The sequence below is a fragment of the Sorex araneus genome, chromosome X (genome assembly GCF_027595985.1).
Source record: "Sorex araneus isolate mSorAra2 chromosome X, mSorAra2.pri, whole genome shotgun sequence".
NCBI classification, from domain to species: Eukaryota; Metazoa; Chordata; class Mammalia; order Eulipotyphla; family Soricidae; genus Sorex; species Sorex araneus.
Window position 1 is genome coordinate 258,307,449 of NC_073313.1, and position 17,953 is coordinate 258,325,401.

A 17,953-nucleotide genomic window follows, 5' to 3' on the forward strand; every position below is an offset into this window, starting at 1 on the left:
ACGTGAGCTCCACACAGCTTGGCTGCATGAGCCATCCGGCATGTATGTAGCACAGGCCCTGCCCAGCAGGGAACTTGTCAAGAACATTCAAGGTTAATTACCCTTCTGCAAAGCACCGCAAGGCAACTTGGCTGGGTGGGGCACTTAAAGGGGAGCATTCTGCAAGGAGAAGGGACCCGCCTTCAAACAGGGTTAGGCCCTTCTGAGCTGAATTTGCATTTATTTTATTCTTGAATGGGTTTCTTGCTTCTCACTCACAAAAAGCCAAGCAGAGCTGTAGCCTGCCATTTCTAGTAGGCATAATCAAAGATGACTACGAGACCAGGAAATCTCAACCCAGTGTCTGAAATCGACCCTCTTTCAACCATAGTCAAAGATGAAGCCTTTGGGTGACGGAGAGAAGGGGTCAGCCTAGAGCCCGGCTCTGCCCACCAAGTCCGTGAGAAGATTTGGCTCACCTTCAGGGGCTTGGCACCTTCTTCATCAGAATTTTTGAATTCAATGCACACAGTTATGTTTCGTGCCTGAAATTACAGTGAAGGAAATGAAAGTGTAATTTCCTGTTAAATAAAGGCAAAGGACATTCCAGGTGCCTAAAATAAGTAGTGTCTAATTAAAACCCCCAAATGTAGAGTACCTAACATTTCATGTGACATTATCCATAATGCTCAGAAATAGCAACAGGATATGGAGAAATTCTATAACAGATAAGAAAAAGACTCAGGCACATGTGCTATTTTCATTAATATCTTAAGAACTGCCCCCCCAATATCTAGGATTAATTCCAGAAAGGATTGTTCATAGATTATAAAACTGAACATCCTGAAATATTTGTGAAAGTTATGACTCCACTATTGACATATTTTCTCCAAATGGGTTTCTATTCCCAAGTATTTGTCCACTTGGGGTAAGGTAAATTGACTTCAACTTAAAATCATTTTAATAAGATTTAGGTGGGGTGCAACAGAGTCTCAGAACATGTAGCATACCTTGTTGAAACATTTTTGGCTGTCATACTTAAGATGTTTGGGGTAAATGTAAATTTGATTTTTGTACACTCTGTAGGGACGGCAAAACTTTGTTGAGTCATAAATAAATTCTTCCACCTCCACTGTGGGTTCTGGTTGAGCTGTCACATCGAAAGGCTTGACAGGGACAAAGGACGATGTCACGCAGTCTTAAAATATCAGAAAATAAGAATTAAGGAATAATGTTACTTAATATGATTCTTTTTATAAAATAAAATATAAAATATTTTATAAAATATATAAGTTGATATAAATATAAATATATAAATATACATTTCAACTTATTTTTAAATGAATTCCTCAAAATGAAATCCAGTTTATGTCAACTTGTGCTAACTTGCAACCTTCACAAGTGGTGGGCAATATATATAATCTAGATTGATCAAGTTAATGTAAAATATCAAATATGCAGAAGAAAATCTCAAAGAACTAAAAAATATTTTATGGAGAATGGAGCAATAACTGTTCTTTGGGTATAAAACTTTATACAAAAGTATATTTCAGTCAGTGACTCTTAGAATATAGTAGCTAGGTATTATGAGATAAGAATTAACCCCTGATCTTTAGTGTAAAACTCTAAAAACAAATATGGTTATCGATAAATCATAAACAAAACTTCATAAACAAAACTTCATCCAATGGCTCTACTATTGATACTACCAAATAGATTAATAGCAGTATCCCTCCATGAACTGATTTCACAGGATAGGCCTGAGCTTGCACTGCATAAATAAATATTTCTCTTCAATTTTTAAAACTTTAAAAATCTATCTTGTAGAAAAATCTCAAGGGGTCAGGTTAGGGTTTAGAAAAGACAATCAGGAATTTAGAAATCAGAATATCCATCATGGAAACTATAGAGTGGAGGCTGTGGTAAGGAGTCAGCAAAAAATTTTATCTCTTTTTACCTCCATCTGGAATCTCTCAATGTTTAGGAAAATAACAGTAGTTAGCTAAATACGTTTGGGAATCAGATTGTAGGTTAAAAAAATCCATTATTCTATTATCCGTTCAGATTTCTCTAATGTGATACCATTCCTTCAAAAGAGCACATTGTAGCTTTTTGCTTGGTTGTTTTTACTCTTGCATAGGTAATAAAAGCTTCATCCCTCTTGTCAGGCTCAGAAAATGGTTTAATTTTTCCTCTACTTTTTCATGCCAATCAATACAAAAGTGATTTGGAGCCAGGGTTGAAGTTAGAAAGCTCATTGCATTTCCTATTAAAATGATTTGTGGGAAAAGTGTTAAGAATGAGAAACTGAATAGTGATGTTGGTAATTCAAACATCCCGAGGTAATGGTCCTCAGCCTGCACTTCAGGGTGGCTCTCATCATTCTTTGCAGCACCAAGAAATTCACCAGAAACATAATCAGAAGTAAACAATGGTCCTGGAATGTTTGTGGTTAATAAGAATTTCCCAAAACTCAAACGTTCACTGATGGAAATAAGACTATGACAAAGTGATGGCAGAGTATAAAAGTAGAGCAGGTTGAGGTACACCAGGGCTCTCTTTGGTACTCAGAATAATACTCTGGTAGCACCGTTGGGATACATTTAGCCCTGAATCTTGACTCAGAGAAACTGGAAAGACTATCAATTCTTCCATTACAATTTATCAGTTTGTCAATTGATTGGAACCTTAATTTGCTCATTTGCAACCTGCCAGGATTTTGAGGATTCAAGTATAATTTAATACCTTATAGAGAAAAAGGCTTATATCAGATAAGCATTTGGTTCTACAACATATATAGTTTTTGCCTTATAATATTTAGAGTCTATCTAATGGATAAAGAGTTCTAGATTTCTATAAGGTCATCAGATTCAAACAATTTCAAATTTTGAAGTCAAAACCAAAGGCAATTTTTTGTGACCAAAGAATGAACACATGAATGAATTAACTAACCAACTGAACAACAAAATTAAAAAACTCCATAAGCAAAATATCACATCAGTATCGTACTTGGATGATCCATAGGGATGGTGTCGACAGCAATGTCCAGGTTTCCTGGGATGGTCTGTATCTTGCTCACTCTGTCAACTCTGTGAAAACATGCAAGCACAGAAACACACACACACAATTATTTCAATTTTCAAGAAAAAAATTTCAACTGTAATTGATGAAAATGATGAAAATAATCAACTCTCATGATATGTTTTTAGAAACATTAAGAGCCTAAAAGTAGAGAGAGAGTATGGGATAAATTGTCTGCCACAGAGGCAGTGGGTGGGTTTGGGAAGTGGGGGACATTGGTGGTGGACATTTGTTGGTGGACTGGGGACATTGGTGGTAGAGAATGTGCATTGGTGGAGGGATGGTTGTTCTATTATCGTATGACTGAAATTCAAACATGAAAGCTTTGTAACCATAGCTCACAGTGATAGAATTAAAAAAATAAAAGAGCCAGGCTAGACTTAGCTCCAGTTGCTAAGTAGTGGGCATTCTTGCTTCTCTTCACCATCACAGAGAATGGGGTGCTTCGCTCAACAACGTTGGCTTTTTAGGACATCATTATTAAAGCTCTTTCTCGGGGCAGGAACGATAGTACATTTGCCTTGCATGTGGTTGACCCAGGTTTGATCCCAGGCATCCCATATGGTCCCCTAGCACCTCCAGGAGTAATTCCTGAGTACAGAGCCAGGAGTAACCCCTGAGCATTGCTGGGTATGACCCAAAAAGATAAAACAAACCCCCAAAAAACAAACAAAAGCTCTTTCTCTACCTCATCTTTCAGTCACATTCACTTCATCTTGTGAGTCCTGCTAATCCCTTTCCTTCCTCCTTATAGAAACTTTTCTGCTTATTTTTCTCCACAACAAAGGGAAAAGTGTTGATGACATCTTTATGCTTTCTCTCTCTAAGGAAATCTACTTTGAAAGGTGAAAAATAATGAAGTGATCAGAGTCAGCTCCTCACATACTCTGAGAACCGATCATTAAATTTTCAGTTATTTTGACTACCAATTTATAAGCACAGTCATTATTTTTGTTTGTTATTATTTAGGGAATATATCCAGAGGTGCTCAAGGATTACTTCTGACTCTGCACTCAGGGATCATTTCTGGCAGAACTTGGGGAATGAAAATGTGGTACTGGGGATTGAAAACGGGTCAGACATGTACAAGGAGAGAACCTGATTGCTGTGCTATCTTCACGTTCCCCCAAACTCAGCCATTATTAAAAATAAAATAATACACTTCTCTTCCAAAATGCCTTGACATAATAGGGTGAAAACACTCAGTATTCAAGACTGCTTGGGAAAATGATCCACGTCCTACAGGTGACTTGCTTAGAGCTCAAATACACCAGGATAAATTAGCTCTTGTCCAACCAGAGAGTTTGTTGTTACACATTTATTGGTCAACAACTAAGAATTATTGTCACAGGTAGGAGACATCCATGAAATCAAAGACTCATCAGAGTGACATTGGGAGTCCTTGGTATCCTAGCAGCCAAGATGACAACCTTCTTAGCTTCAGTGACAATGTGGTTAACTGGGCATTGGCTTAGCATTCTATATAATTTCAGGAGTCCAGCATCACACCTCCAGATGGGTATCACCCCCACCGCACCCACGTGGTGAGAACTTTCTTTGTGCTAAACAGATAGCGTGAGGTTTGTGACAGTTTTCTGTAATATCAGACCACCCCAAGCCTTTGCCTTTTCCTTATGCTCAGACTTAAATTTTTTGTGATTTAATGCATAGGGAAAACAGTGAGAATAAAGAAGAAAAGCACTGTGCATTTCACCTAGTGGTTTCAAAGGCCCAGTGAAGTCAATGCTACACACAGCTTTAGAGCAAGAAGCGTGCTGCGGTAAGGCGTGGGAGAAATCTTCCCCCGGGGAGTCTTGTAGGATCACAGAGAAGTAATATTGACTGGGAGGCTCCTTCTAGATGTTACTACTCACACTCATTCTTTCTTAAATTGTTATTATCAAAATTAATGGTTTTTTGGATGACTTACAATACTGTTGGTTATTTAGTTTGGTTTCTAAAATTTATTTTTTTCGAGGATGGAAAAGGGGACATTGGGAAAAGTTCTCTTTTATGTAAATAGTAATAGAGTCCCTATTGAACATGCAGAAAATGTTAATCATACTTGTCTCAGCATACCAGTATTATTTTGTTTTGGAGGCTGTTGATATTTGGATGGGCAAGGCAATTAGTTACCTTTTAGAAAAGAGGCAGAGGTATAAAAATTTTATGTATTGGGGATTAACAGTTTAGATAAACCATGAGAGTTGGTCATCATCAAATGTTGAATAATGCTTTATTTTTTTATTTTTATGTTATTTAAGTTTATCTCCTTTCCTTCATTCTTTTTTTTTATTGTCCTCCTATCCTCTTCCAATTCAATATCTTTGATTTCTTTATTATTTGCTTGCTCTTTCTGGATACAGAAGGGTCTCTATTGGCCTTATATTTTTTGTTTTCAGTGTATTTTGATTTTTTCAGGGGATAGTTTTGAAAGTCATACTCAGTGATGGTCAAATTTTTGGGTCACAACTGTCAGGTGCTCAATGGCTGGAGTGGGGGTGTTCTCCCCTGCAATGTTCAGGAAACTGAGCCCCAGCCACCAGGATGAAAAGCATGTGCTCCAGCCCACGGAACTCTCTTTACAGCCCAATGCTTCATTTTTTACATACTGTGGCTTCTTCTGAAGTTTTCATCTGTTGGTACTAATTTCCATCATATTTCCTAAAGTATCCGAAGGAGAGTGATGGGTTATTGTCTCTACAGAAGTTACTTGCCTGCAGAGTTTCAAGATGTGGTATGAGATTCCTTAACGGCCCAACTCAAAGGTCTCTAAGTGCTCTTCAAATCTAGGCTCTGTGTCAGCTTGACAGTGTGAGGTGGAAGAAAGGGCACCATGACAGTTGAGTCACTGGGGGTGACTAGTTTCTGTTCTGTGTGACACTTACTCTTAGGTCCCATCATCATGCCACAAAAATGCCAACAGATCTCATGGAGACTCTCCTAGGAAGAAGCAGCAGGATCTAGACTCCAGTGCCAGCAAAGGTTCTAGTCAACCGTGAGCCCCAACTGAGGCTTCATGACACAAACCCTCTGCAGGTAGGTCCTGCACAAACCCTCCCCAGGCTGTGGCAAGCCAGACACTGCCATGTGCGGAAGTGATGAACTTTCCTCGCTTAGCCTAACTGTGAACTCTGGTACCACTTGTCATCCCGTTGATCTTCAATTTGCTCGAGTGGGCACCAGTAAGGTCTCCATTTGTCCCTGTCGCTTGCTAGTGAGTCCCTGTGAATTCAAGCGTTAAATAATTGAAGGTGCTATTTTAAGCCACTAAACATTAGGGGGCAATGGGTGTGGGTGGGGAACAACTGTTGCACAGTAGGAGATAACTGACAGAGTTTAATGTTCTACTCTCCCTCCATACAATTCTGACCAGGTGATCCCATGGTGTCTGGTGGACACAACCATAAAATCACCTGGAAAGCATCTGCTTTCTCAGAGAGTTTGGACATTTGAGAGTCAGGTAGTCAGATATTGGTGAAGATTAATTCATCCTTAGTGTGTATCTGGTTCATGCTCATTTCAAGAGAATCTAAATAAAAATCCTACCTTCTATAGTCTGACACGAGTTTCAGTAGGTCCTCTGCTGAAATCTTGCTGCTTTCTTGTCTATACAGGGGTGAAAATCTCGAGTCTCTGTCCACATTTCCCTGGTTGTCTTTAAATACTGATCTGAAAGGAAATAACTTTTTTTCAGGCTGTGATTTGGATATTGTATGTGAAGTTGCTTAAAGCCCATTTTTCTCCTTCATAATTCATCATACTCTTTTTAATTCTTTTTTTTAATGAATGACCTTGAGATACAGTTACAGACTTACAAACTTTCTTGATTATGCTTCAGTTATACAATGATCAAGTACCCATCCCTCCACCAGTGCCCATTCTCCTCCACCAATGTTCCCAGTTTCCCTCCCACCACCCCCACCCCATCCTCTATCACCCCACCCTGCCTCTGCGGCAGGACATTTCCTTTTGTTCTCTCTCCTTTTGGGAGTTGTGGTTTGCAATAGAGGTATTGAGTGGCTGTTGTGTTCAGTCTATAGTCTACTTTCGGCATGCATCTTTCAACCCGAACGGGTCCTCCCAACATCCTTTACTTGGTGTTCCCTTCTCTATATGAGCTGCCTTTTACCCCAGCATGTGAGGCCAGTTTCCAAGCCATGGAGCAGATCTCCTGGTCCTTATCTCTACTACTCTTGGGTGTTAGTCTCCCATTCTGTTACTTTATATTCCACAGATGAGTTCAATCTTTCTGTCTAGCCCTCTTTTTCTGACTCATTTCACTTAACATGATACTATGCATCTGTTAGAAACCATGAAGTCATGAAATTTGCATATAAGTGGATCAACATGGATTTCATCTTTTCTAACAGCTGCATAGTATTCCACTGTATAGATGTACCAAAGTTTCTTTAACTACTCATCTGTTCTCAGGCACTTGGGCTTTTTCCAGATTCTGGCTATTGTATCTGTTTAGTGCTACAATAAACATGTAAGTGCAGATGCCATTACTGTATTTTTTGCATCTCCAGGATAATTATCTTTTATGAGGGTGCACAGCCTCATAAAACACTCATAAAACACTGCACAGCCTGCAGTGTTCAGGGATTACTCATAGTTCTATGCTCAGGGGTCACTTCTGGCAGTGCTTGGGTGCCACATGTAATACCTAAGATAGAACCGGCGTCTGCTGTGTGCAAGTCAAGCACCTTAACCACTGTACTATCTCTGATTTGGGATCAAACCTGGGGTCTCACACATACAAGGAAAATTCTCTACCACAGAGCCACATTCTCAGCCCCCTTTCCATTGGTTTAAATTGTCAACTTACCTCACTGCCCAAGCAAATGGCATACGGTATTTCCCCAACTTGCTGCAGAATTGCCTGTTGGACTTTAATATCTTTTGTGCAAACTATGGAAAAAAATAAGAAAATACTGTTACACTCTCATTTTATAGACATTGTAAGATAATATTATAATTATATAATTATTATATATAATTATATTATATATTATGATATATTATTATAATATTTGTGCACATTTGGTGCTGTGTAACCCCACCAATGGCCAACATCCAGAGACTATAAGACCAAGCTCCTGGAAGCACATGGCCGCAAAGCCTCTTGGAGAACCTGACAAGCTACCAAGAGTCTATTGCCCGCATGGGAGAGCCTTGCAAGATCCCCATGGCGTAATCATATCCCCAATACAGTAAAAGATATATGCATACCTCTTGGAGAGCCTGGCAAGCTAACAAGAGTATTCTGCCTGCATGGCAGAGCCTGGCAAGCTCCCCGTGGCATATTCGACATGCCAAAAACAGTAACAATAGGTCTTATTCCCGTGACCCTGAAAGAGCCTCCAATAATTGGGAAAGACAAGTAAGGAGAGGCTGCTAGAATCTCAGGGCTGAGTGTAATAAAGATGTTACTGGTGCCCGCTTGAGTAAATCGACGAACAATGGGATGACAGTGATACAGTGATGAGATAATATAAACCTTTTAATATTTATATTGAAATTCATTCTGGAACTCTGCCTTTCAGTTCACGGGCCTGACCTCAGGAAGAGCCGAGTGACATTCTCTGTGTCCAACCCACTGTATGATGTTGTTCTTCCCTTTTAATTTGGAAATTTCAAATGTGGAAAATACTCTTGTCTCAGAATATTAGCTTGGTAACCACTTATTTTCCATTTGAAAGACCTTAGACTCTTAAATGGAAAGTCCGATCAAATTTGCATCATCATCTGTTCTATTTCTTAGTATTCACTATGGCAGAGGTTGAACATCTTATTGAGTAAACAGTCATAGTGCATCTACTTTGAACTTTTCAGGCATAAAAGTTTTCTGCTGCAGCTTCTTAAATCTGCTGCTTCAGCAAGAAGACCTCTCAAAATCTATAAATGAACGAATGTCACTCTGTTTTAACAAAAGTTTCTTTAGGAAAACAGATGGCAGACTGGATTTGGTCTCACACCCTGATGGGCAGGACACTGAATGACTTGAATATACAAGAACCTCTGCTGGAACTTGCATACATAATCAAATTCAGTGACTATGGATTATTTACCTAATATATTTCCATTGTGAAAAATGTAACAATTTTATATTTATTTATTTACATTTAAAAGAATTTTTTAGAGTCACTGTCACTCTCATTCCGTTGCTCATCAATTTGCTCGAGTGGGCACCAGTAACGTCTCTCATTGTGAGACTTATTGTTATTATTTTTGGCATATCCAATACGCCACAGGTAGCTTGCCAGGCTCTGCCATGCGGGCGCGATACTCTCAGTAGCTTGCAGGGCTCTCCGAGAGGGGCGGAGGAATCTAACACTGGTCGGCTGCGTGAATGGCGAACGCCCTACCACTGTGCTATCGCTCCAGCTCTAGAGCATTACAAGCTATTCATGACTACATTTCAGTCATACAGTGTTCCAACATTCATCCCTCCACCAGTATACATTTCCCACCACCAAGGTCCCTAGTTTCCCTCCCACCCTTCCCAACTTCCTCCCACCCCATCCTGCCATCCTGCCTCTATGGCAGGCAACTCTCTCCTCTCTCTCTGTGTCTCTCTTTCTATCTGTCTCTCTCTGTTTCTCCCTCTCTCTGTCTCTCTCTCCCCCTCTCTCTGTCTCTCTCTCCCTCTCTGTCTCTCTCTCCCTCTCTCTGTGTGTCTCTGTCTTTCTCCCTCTCTCTCTCACTGTGAGCATTATGGTTTGCAATACAGATACTAAAAGGCCATCATGTCTATTCCTTTACCTACTTTCAGCACTCAGTTCTTACTCAGAGTGATCATTTCCAACTACAGTTGTTATACTAGACCTTCCTCAATTTTAACTACCCTCTGCCCCCCCCATTTGTGGTCATTTCTAACCATTGAGCAGTCCTCCTGGCTCCTGTTTACCCTGGCCTTGAATATTAATCTCATACTATCTTTTTATATCTCAACAAATTAGTCTCATATTATTTCTTTTATATCCCACAAATGAATGCAGTCATTTTATATCTGCCCCTTTCCTTCTGACTAATTTCACTCAGCATGATATGATTTTATATTTATTTTATATAAAACAGAAACATTCAATTATTAAAGAAAATTGGCTCGAAAAAAGCAAAAAACAAACATTAGACATAGATCCATCACCGAAGAACTTATACTGCCCACGTTCTCTTCCTCTTTTTTTCACTTTGGAGTTATTCTAATTTGGTATGTAATTAATTACCAGTTTTAATTCTTAATTCATTATAAGCCTTGATGATGTCTGAGTAAATTGCATTCCTTCGTTTTCTATCAGATTAATGCTATTTGTTTTTACTATTATTAATGCTTTGATCCTTGAGGTTAGAGTTTTATCTGCAGTTAAATTTATTCTGCTTCAAAGATGTCCGAAATCAGAATTTTCTAAGACCGAATGCCAACAACATGCACTTTAAAATTTTTCTGGTAAATATGTTTCCTTAGAAATATAATTTTTTCTTGCTTTTTGGGTCACACCCAGTGATGCACAGGGTTACTCCTGGCTCTGCACTTAGGAATCATTCCTGGCAGTGTTTGGGGATGCCAGGGATTGAACCCGGGTTGGCTGAGTGCAAGACAAATGCCCTACCCGCTGTGCTATTGCTCCAGCCTCAGAAATATATTTTTTTTCACTTTTTGAGTGCCTAAGTTTTCTCAAAACCATGCTGATTGAAGAATTTGGATTGACAATACTGTTACATACTTCCCATGGTTCTTAATGGAATTTTGTGTTACCTTGTTGGAGTCTGGATTCTTGATATAAGGCTCAGCACCACTGGTAATACTTCCCATCAGCACTTTTTCTATTTTGGCCACCAGAACAATTTCAGAATGTGGATTGCTTACAGAGAAGATAGCCTACAAACAAAGAAAATAGTTCTAAGCATTCGGCAAACCACAATTAATACCTTCATTAACTTGTATTAATCTGTACAAGAATATTTATTTTAAAATTAAAAAAATGTTTTAATAATTATTTTAAAGCATCATGAGTTCAAAAGGACAAAGGAGGCTTTCACAAAATTCCATCTTTTAGAATGGATGGCTTTAAGGGTGATTTTATTTGGATAATGGCTCATGTTATATATCTATTAGTCAGAGCAACGGAACATGCGTTTTCTCTCCCTAACAAGTCAAACTTCAACCTGTTTTGGAAACTTCAGCCATTCCTCTGGAAATCCTTTGACTTGAGGTTCTTCTGATTGTCTGGGGGAGAAACTGTCAATGTTTCCATTTTCCACAGCTACAGGAGCCCCCGGGAACATCTGCCTGACAGCTGTGTGGTTCAGATCCACGTGGAAATCCGCAGAAATCTTCCTGCTGTCTCTGAGGTCATAAAGTGCTACGCTCACAAAAAAGGGCTCAATCTGTGGAAATAGAAAATAATAATTGGCTTTAACACAAAATCGTTATGCATCTAATAGTCGCAGTGGTGCAATTACTGTCACTGTCACTGTCATGCCATTGCTCATTGGTTTGCTCGTGCGGGCACCAGTAATGTCTCCATTGTGAAACTTACTGTTGTGACTGTTTTTGGCATATCAAATATGCAACGTGTAGCTTGCCAGGTTCTGCCATGTGGGCTACATACTCTTGGTAGCTTGCCGGGCTGTCTGAGAGGGGTGGAGGAATTGAACCCGGGTCAACTGCGTGCAAGGCAAACACCCTACCCACTGTGCTATGGCTCCAGCCCAGCCCAGTGCAATTACTATTACTATTATTTGAGTGACTCCCAAGTAGTAGGGACCCCAGGGGCCACTCCAAGAAATACTCAGTCATTGGGCCAGAGAATGCTAGGATCTGAGATTAGGTGGTACTTGGACCGGGGGCCATCAAGGCTACTCCAGAGCGTACTCGAAGATCACCAGGGTCACACCCAGCAGTGCTCAGTGCTCAGGGCATGTGGTGTTGGGGTTTGAGTTGAGTCCAGTGCGTGCTGAGCATGTGTTCCAGCCCTTTGGGTTTCTCCCGGCTCAAGTCTCATTAGTCAGTTCTTAAATAAGGTACATAAAATACCATTTGAAAGCTTATATAGAATCTATATCTATAGTATCTATAGAATATACATCATTTTATAGATCATACAGGTATGTTCCATTTATAATATATAATGTAGTATCTTTATAAGTATACTTTAATACTTTAAAAGTATTTCTGTTGTAATAATGTAATAGAATTACACATTATAATATCATAGCATTCTATAACAATCATATCATATATGTAAAATTATAATATATGTTATATGAAATATAATGATACATTTAAAATAATATTAATGAGAATGTTATCAGAATTTTTTTATCCAGCAGATGATTCAAATCCTGCACTGTATAGTCCTTCATTTGAGTTTTTCTGCCAAATATTCTCTTAAATATTATATAATCCATGATGACTTTGTTTTATGACACTGTCTAGTAATTTACCTGACATTCCCAGGAAATACCTGCCTCTTCAGTTGTATGACATGACCCACTTGAGTCATGTGTCATTTACAGTAGTAGTCTAGACTGATGTTTGGTTCTCATATTCCATTGTATAAGAGCACAGGGTCAACTGCCCTGCGACCTCCGATGCTATCTTTCACATTAGGTCATGTTGCTATCTGCCAGTTTTGTCCTATATTAACCTACCACTTTCCTTTCAATAAGTGATAAGAACTTTTTCATACATAGTCTGAGACTGCCCCAGTATTCTGCCACTCGTCAAACTGAACCTAGCATTGACAACACCTTCTGGAATCAATGACTGCTATGAAGGCTACTATTGGTAATTTTAAGATTTCATCATTCTTCCTACCTTTATTAATTTGTATTCTACCACAACAATGAGTGTTAATTTCTACCTCACTTATTTATTTTTAAATTTAAGTACAGGATAGTGAGTTATTACTTATTGAATAAGTAATTACATCTTACCATTATAATTTTAGTGATTCTCAAATTGAGTTGGGGCTGGAAAGATAGTACAGTGGGTAAGGTGCTTGCTTTACATGCAGCCACCAACATCCCATATGGTCTCCTGAGCACTGCTAGGACTGATTCCTGAGTGCTGAGCCAGGAGTTACCCTTGAACATCACTAGCTGTTGGCCCCCAAACAAAAACAAAATCAGAGTCAAGTTTGGCTATTATGACATTCTTCAAAGCGGCTCTCTCCAAGAGGGGCGGAGGAATCGAACCCGGGTCGGCCACGTTCAAGGCAAACACCCTACCCGCTGTGCTATCGCTCCAGCCCTATCTGCACTATAATATTTGTTTTAAAACATCATGAGTTCATGTTAATACCTCCATTTCCAATATCATTAACCTATAGCTTTCATTCATCAACTTACTGTCAAAGTAAGCAGTGTCCAACCCACAGCGCCATCTCCACTAAATGCTTTCTGGGTGCCACCTTGCCAGCGTGTTATGTTCTAATGAGGCCAAGGGAACACACCACCTCTGTGTTCCATATTGTCTTAATTCTTCTTCCTCTGCCACCCTGTTTGGAGTTTTAGGGTGCTCACCCAACTCCAAATTTCTGGGTGTCTCTTCACCCCATTGCCCCTAAGCAAGAAAGGAAGAGAAACATGTGCTCTAAAGATAAGAGAAGATGGAAAGAAGATGGAAAGTGTCAAGGCTGAGTTTGAAAGCAGAAGTGCAAATTACTTCAAGAAATGGTGCCAAGAGGCTGATGGTAGGAGGTCAACACAAGCAAAGACATAAAAGAAAACACAGGATCAGGAGCTGGAGTGATAATACAGTGAGTAGGACACTTGCCTTGCACACTGCAAACCTGGATTTGAACCCTAACTCCCTGTTTGATCCCCTGAGCCTTTCTAGAGTTATCTCTGAGTGCAGAGCCAGAAGTTAGTCCTGAGCATTATTGGGTGTGGCTTCAAAACAGACAAAAACAAACAAAAAGCCAGAAAGAAAATCCCTCCCCCCCCACACAGGATCAGAATATTAGAATAAGATCAGAAGGGAGGCAAAAAAAAAAAAACAACAAAACTTAGAATGAATTTGTCCAGTACCATGAGAAATGGAAATTAATTGCATGAAAAGGAAAAATCACAAGGTCATGGAAAAACATCAATTTCCCAGGCTTTGTGGTGATAGGAATTGATATGGATGTTAATGATATAAACATATAAAATACAAAGGATAAAGAGACCAAGACAAATTCGGAGCTGGACTTATGGATCAAACAGTGGGTACGACACTTGTTTGCTTAGCTTCTGTGTGTGTGTGTGTGTGTGTGTGTGTGTGTGTAGTTAGTGACTGGACCCAGGGCCTCATAACTGCAGGTGAGGCAGATGCTCGACCACTGAACCACAGTTTGGGACCTCTCTCACCATCTTTGTCAGGTTTCTAGTTGTGGATTCTTTCCGAAACCATGAGCTAAATAGAAAAAAATGGTATCCAAGTATCATCATTAACATGGGAAGAATAGAAATGAGAAAAAGAAAACAGCTTACAAAGATTGGGGAATGAAGAGTGAATTTGTTGTTTGGTTGGGTTTGGTGGCCATGCCCAGTGATGCTCAGTGGTCATCCTGGCTCTGCACTCAGGAATCACTCCTGGCAGTGCTCAGGGGACCACATGGGGTGTCAGGGATGGAACCCAGGTGAGCTGCAAGCAAGGCAAGCATCCTACTGCTATACTATCTCTCCATCCCTGAAGAGTGATTTAAAAAAAAAACTTTTAAGATACTGTATGAGTTATTACAGAAATTGAAGTGAATCAAGGGAGAATTAATTTTCAAGTAGAAAACATAAAACGCACCCCAGATTAAAACAATGACTGAAATAAGCATTTGTAATTATATACTTTAAAGCATATATTATTATTTGTATATACATTATGAAGTATATAGGCAATTAATTACAAGCTTCTAATTATGAAATATGCTAAAAACCTGATAATTTTACTTTTGTTTATGAACTTAACTTTTCCATTGATGCCTATCACCTACCAGTGCTCTGTGGACAAGTAGGTTATCCACAAAGCCACATTATGACACCATTAACAATTATGAAGACTAATGCTAAACATTTTGCTGAATGTTTAATAAGTGTTTCTTCTTCTTTTTAATGTAGCAATAAGGCCAGGTTTATAATTGGGGTAATAATTTGATTCTTTATTACTAGCAGTATTTGCTAACTTCAGGAGACACAGCAGATTCCTGGCTAGAAGCAACTCAAAAACAAGCAAAAAAAGACAATAAAATGAAATACACTGCTATTTTAAAAAAATTAAACATTTAAAAATACTTTACCAGTCTAATTTAGTTTAGAAAACTTAGTTTACAATACTGATAGTTTCTAAAGAATTGAAAAAAGGCAGAAATTGCAAAAGTAACCCAGGAAAGCACTTAAAACATATTGAAGGTCAAAGTAAGAATTTATTGTTTTCCTCCATCGCTATATGTTGATTTTTTTTCAATTCCTGCTTAGTGAATGGAAATAAACTACCTTTCTTTGGTGAATTCACCAGAAATTAAAGCCCATATGGAGATTCATTTATTTTTTCCCAACCCACCTTCTTAACTAAAATGTCAAATCCTACTTTTTGAATAACTGGATTTTCACATAAATTAGTTTAATAAAACACTTTAAAAGCTTAGCAAATTGAGTCATAGGCTTTTTATGTTTAGAATTCTGTATTCTTAAAAAAAATGAAAGAACATGAAAGTTTAAATGCAGTTTTGCTGTGAAGCAGCTTTATTACATAGCATTTTTTGACTTAATTCGAACACATTTTTTTCTTCTACAAAGTCATTGGGGTAGAATTTGGTTTTCAGTTTACTGACTGAAAAATTATGTGCTGTCAAATATTATTTCTTTATCATAAGAAAGTACTTTTAAAGGAACCTCTTTAGATGCTCATTCATTAAATGCAGTAGTTGAATTTTCAACATCTTGGAGAATGGTTGAATAAGTGATAATGCATCTATACAGGCTTACAAAATGTGACTATAGAAAACAGTTTATACTAACAAAGAAAAGTCATTAAAAATGTTCAAACATTTCTGTAGCTTAAGAGATTGGGTTTAAGTGAGGTATCATATTAGTATTTTTATCTCCCTCCCAACCTCTTCTTCCCCCCTCCCTCCCCTTCTTCCTTCCTTCCTTCCTTCCTTCCTTCCTTCCTTCCTTCCTTCCTTCCTTCCTTCCTTCCTTCCTTCCTTCCTTCCTTCCTTCCTTCCCTCCTTCCTTGTTTACTCTTGGCATGGGATCAAACCTTCCTTCCTTCCTTCCTTCCTTCCTTCCTTCCTTCCTTCCTTCCTTCCTTCCTTCCTTCCTTCCTTCCTTCCTTCCTTCCTTCCTTCCTTCCTTCCTTCCTTCCCTCCTTCCTTGTTTACTCTTGACATGGGATCAAACCTACCTTCCTTCCTTCCTTCCTTCCTTCCTTCCTTCCTTCCTTCCTTCCTTCCTTCCTTCCTTCCTTCCTTCCTTCCTTCCTTCCTTCCTTCCTTCCTTCCTTCCTTCCTTCCCTCTATCCTTCTTTCCCTCCATCCTTCCTTCCTGGTTTTCTCCTGACTTGGCATTGAATCCTTGTAAGTCTTATGCAAGACAAGTGCCCTACCTACTCTACTTTCTCTCCAACCAATTTTTATTAGTTCCTTAATATTTGATTTATAATCCTCATTATACTCTGTAAAAAAATCAGTTTTTTGATGTATCATCTGAAAAATAAATTAAAAAAAAACAATTTCAGGGGAAAATCAATGTATGCTTCGACCTGACTGAAAGGAAAGGCTGAATGCAGAGGTGTTCAACTTGGATGTGTTTTCTGGTCCATGGAATTGGCCTGGAGATAGACACTTAGCTTCTGACTGTGGTTCTAGTGAAAAGAAAGGATTCTGTGGAAGTCCCTGACCTCTGGCATGGGAAAGAAAAATCCATTCATTATCTGAGAGCTTTAGTTTCTAAATAACAGTTTAGTTTTTAAATCACAGTTAAGGATGTGCATAATAAAAGAAAATATTGTCATTTAAAAAGAGAATTAAAATGGATACATTTTTCTAAATTATTTTCAAAGTAGTTGCAGGAATCTAAGCTTTAGGTTCACATCAGTTTTGTGGGTCTCAGCTAACTGAATGGGAGAAACACTTTCAGTCAACACATAAGGGCTCACATCCCGGATATAAAATATACTCCCAAAGATTAGCAACAATAACACAAAAACCCAGAGCCCCAACAAAAATTGGGGAGAGAAAATGAACAAGGACTTCTTTGAGGAAGAATAATGGATGGCCAACAGGCACATAAAAATGCTCTCCATCACTTATTATTAAGAAAACCCAAATCACAACGATAAGGAGATGCTACCTCAAACCAGTGAGAATGGCACAGACCAAAAATAATGGGAACAATCTGTGTTGGTGGGGATGTGGTGATCAAGGATATCCACAGCTGTGGGAATGTGGTCTGGTTCAACCCCTATGGGAAACAGTAGGGAGAGTTCTCAGTAAAGAAAACCGAGCTACCTGTGTAAGTTCACAAAACAAATCAGTGAGCCGTGGCAGCATGGTCTCTCTAGCCTGCCATAGGCATTCGGTGGCCACAAGCCGCTTCCCCATCCTGGCCTGCAGTCGCTGCCAGCAGACTCATGATGGAGGGCACGGGGCTGCTAGGCTGGTTGGTGACTAGTTGCAGATTATTCCAGTCTTGTCTCCCTCTGCCTCCTTACAGTCTCACCCACTCCCGTATTCCTCCTGTCCCCCATGCTAGTCTCTTTGCATGATGTCTCGCAGCCTTGGTCTAGCGCCCAACCTCTCAAGGTTGGGGGAACAACTACACCCAGGTGAGGTAGCACAATCAATATACGAAGGCCCTTCCTTCTAGGGAAGCTCTTCTAAAACAAGACAAAGATCTCTCCTCC

At 39.2% G+C, this 17,953-nt stretch overlaps 1 protein-coding gene across 9 annotated transcripts in view; it reads right to left on the reverse strand.

The window, feature by feature from the left end:
• The window catches only part of DOCK10 (dedicator of cytokinesis 10), a 314,615-nt gene that overhangs the window by 86,831 nt on the left and 209,831 nt on the right, over nucleotides 1-17,953 (reverse strand). For all 9 annotated transcript variants that reach the window (XM_055120250.1, XM_055120249.1, XM_004610790.2 and 6 more), the window contains exons 12-18: nucleotides 11,233-11,454; nucleotides 10,823-10,945; nucleotides 7,892-7,974; nucleotides 6,610-6,732; nucleotides 2,989-3,068; nucleotides 990-1,177; nucleotides 459-524 (exon numbers count right to left, since the gene is read on the reverse strand). In XM_055120250.1, the coding sequence (XP_054976225.1) occupies nucleotides 459-524; nucleotides 990-1,177; nucleotides 2,989-3,068; nucleotides 6,610-6,732; nucleotides 7,892-7,974; nucleotides 10,823-10,945; nucleotides 11,233-11,454 (885 nt within the window). The remainder of the gene's footprint in view (nucleotides 1-458; nucleotides 525-989; nucleotides 1,178-2,988; nucleotides 3,069-6,609; nucleotides 6,733-7,891; nucleotides 7,975-10,822; nucleotides 10,946-11,232; nucleotides 11,455-17,953) is intronic.